At 33.3% G+C, this 2,508-nt stretch overlaps 1 protein-coding gene across 1 annotated transcript; it reads right to left on the bottom strand.

The window, feature by feature from the left end:
* Positions 1-168: 168 nt before the first annotated feature.
* K441DRAFT_594094 (uncharacterized protein) lies at positions 169-417 on the bottom strand (the record flags this gene model as incomplete). Its single annotated transcript, XM_067644943.1, has 2 exons — positions 169-341; positions 366-417. Coding segments are annotated over 2 exons (225 nt in total), but the record flags the coding sequence as incomplete, so codon positions are not given.
* Positions 418-2,508: the final 2,091 nt, after the last annotated feature.

Raw genomic sequence — 2,508 nt, 5'->3', positions numbered from 1 at the left:
ACATATTAAGCTGCCTAGAAAGGATTTATGTATATAGAACTATAGCGCCATAGCCCAAGGCTGCATGCGCAGTATTGTACGTAGTATAATATAATCGGATATAAAAAAAATAAAATAAAATAAAAAAGCTGTAAAGACTAAGTTAGCTAGTAGGAGGGTGTTATTAGTCTATAAACTAACTATTCCGAAATTTGTGGGGTTATTGAGGTGGAGTAAGTAGGGGTCATAAGTAGATTGGCTTATGTTTAGTTCTTTAATATGGTGGTTATAGTAAGCCTTAAACCAATAATTGCCTGCCTTAGGAATGCCGTATAAAGGTCTAACAACCTTTAGAATTGTGCCTTATAAGACTCTAAGTGCTATACTAAGTTCGAGAGGTGCCCTAATATAGAAGTCTCGATTTAGTCTTATAGCTGATTATACGTAGGCCTATGAAATATCTCGTAAGTAGAGATGTGTGCCATTGTTCTAAGTTATGGCCGTAATATAAAGAATAAGGCGTTGGCTAACTCGTTGAATTGTAAGTAATTGGGTTAATATGAGGTCTTTTTCTAGGTTATTATATGCCTGTATAACTAGTCTTGACTTCTTAAAGGCTTTATCAGAACCGGGGTTCTTGATCTTATTAACAAATCTAGAGTTAAATACTTTGTTGCTTTGTGGTATATCTTTAGGGTTAACCAGTTTAAAAACTCCTTTTTTAAGTAATCCCTTAATTTTCTTTTGGCGTAATACTATAAACTAATTAGACTTTGTGAGTTAATTATTATCCTTATCTTATAGATATATTAAAATGTTCGCGGCACTAGCTTTAATAGGGTACTTATATAGTCTACCTCTTCTACGCTTAACGGGTTAAGGTCTAGGCTTAGTTTAAGGTGGTTCGCTTTTATCGTCTTCTAGTTGCGTATCCTCTATAATATTAGGGTCTACTAGATATGGTTTTACAACCGCGCTACGGAAGTTAGTAGGTCTGTAGGGAAGTTGTGTAGTATAGGTCTTATTTTTAATGCTAAGTAGGTTGTGCGGACTAAACCAGTAGCTAGGTTGGCCTATAGGTCCTTCTCTCCATACCAATACGGGTAAGTTGAGTAGTAGGTTATAGATTACAGTTGTTTTAGGTTTGTTGCGCATATTAAAGGCATCTACTACTTAGCGCTTAGCTCTAAGTTTCTTAACTTCTTCTATAGCCTTTTTAAGAGCTACTGCTTGTTATATAACTATAGGGTTAGGTATATTAGATTCCACCATACGTAGGTAAGCTCTAAATACTAGTAAGATGGGTATAAGACCGTTAGGGCCTATGGAATCGTTAATTGCTTTAAAAGCTATTTATAGGGCCATATCCTTACTAATATCTGGCAGTTCTGTAGTAATAATATAGTATATGCAACGGAGGGGGCCATAGTAGCATTCTACTATTCTAACTAAATTATAGGCTTTGATAGGTATACTTCTTATAACTATTCTAAATATTGTGGTATATTGTTTAAATTCCTTACTTATAAAATTCTTGCCTATATCGTGTATAATAATATTAGGAGGTCCTAGGTATGTGTTAATCTAGTATATTTGTAATATATCCTATATATACTTGGCGCTAATGTTTTACAGCTATTTGCTAGCTTAAAATCGTATTTCTTTATTAATGATATATAAAAGGGGTGCGCCATTAATATATATAATATTAACCACGATTAAATAGTTAAAATTAATATTATTATATAAGGTAAATTTGAATCTACTAGGCGACTTTCCATGTTTTTAATAATGGTGGCAGTAGCGTGTAAGATAATTTAAGGTCTTACTGTTAACATTATACCCTAAGCGTTTAAGTATTTATATAAGACGCTTAGCTAAAGGGTGGCCAAAACGGCGATATAGTCGCTTTAATTCTACGTCGGTGAGGTAGTAGGGGTTTTATTTAAATAACTTAGTTAAATAAGTATATAGGGATGTGTTCTAAAGTAGGAAAGGGTAGCTAAAGCGACGTATAACGGGTACTTCGCTCTAAGGGGTAATTAGCATATTTTTTAGGTTATTGTAGTATACTTATAGGTAATCTATATCTGCCAAGCAAAGTAAAAATAGGGTATTAACCTTAACAATATAAAACTCGATTATACCGATTAGGGTGATTACTTTAGCTAATTTAATTAATAAGGTTAATTTAATGCCAAACTGTACATTAACCATGCCTTATGTGGTGGTATTAAGCTATATATTAGTATTAAGTCTCTAAAATGCTAAGAATTGGCCATATCCTACTATAGATTATTTGGATGCTCCTATGTTAATTATTATACCTATAAACTTATCTGTAGTATAGCGGGACGTAGATATAGTTATATTGTAGGTAAAGGGGTCTTAGTCGGTTATAAGAGGTACTATATTATCTATAGTTGTAACCAAATGGCCAAAGGCTTTATTAGCTAGGGTGGCGGCTATAGAAATTGCTTTCTGCTGTTCTACTTAGCCGAGGGAGGTATAGTAGTAATTAATATTTAG

Source organism: Cenococcum geophilum, assembly GCF_001692895.1.
Source record: "Cenococcum geophilum 1.58 unplaced genomic scaffold K441scaffold_86, whole genome shotgun sequence".
Lineage (NCBI taxonomy): Eukaryota > Fungi > Ascomycota > Dothideomycetes > Gloniales > Gloniaceae > Cenococcum > Cenococcum geophilum.
Note: the sequence above shows the minus strand (reverse complement) of the source record. Positions and strands in the feature narration are given on the sequence as shown.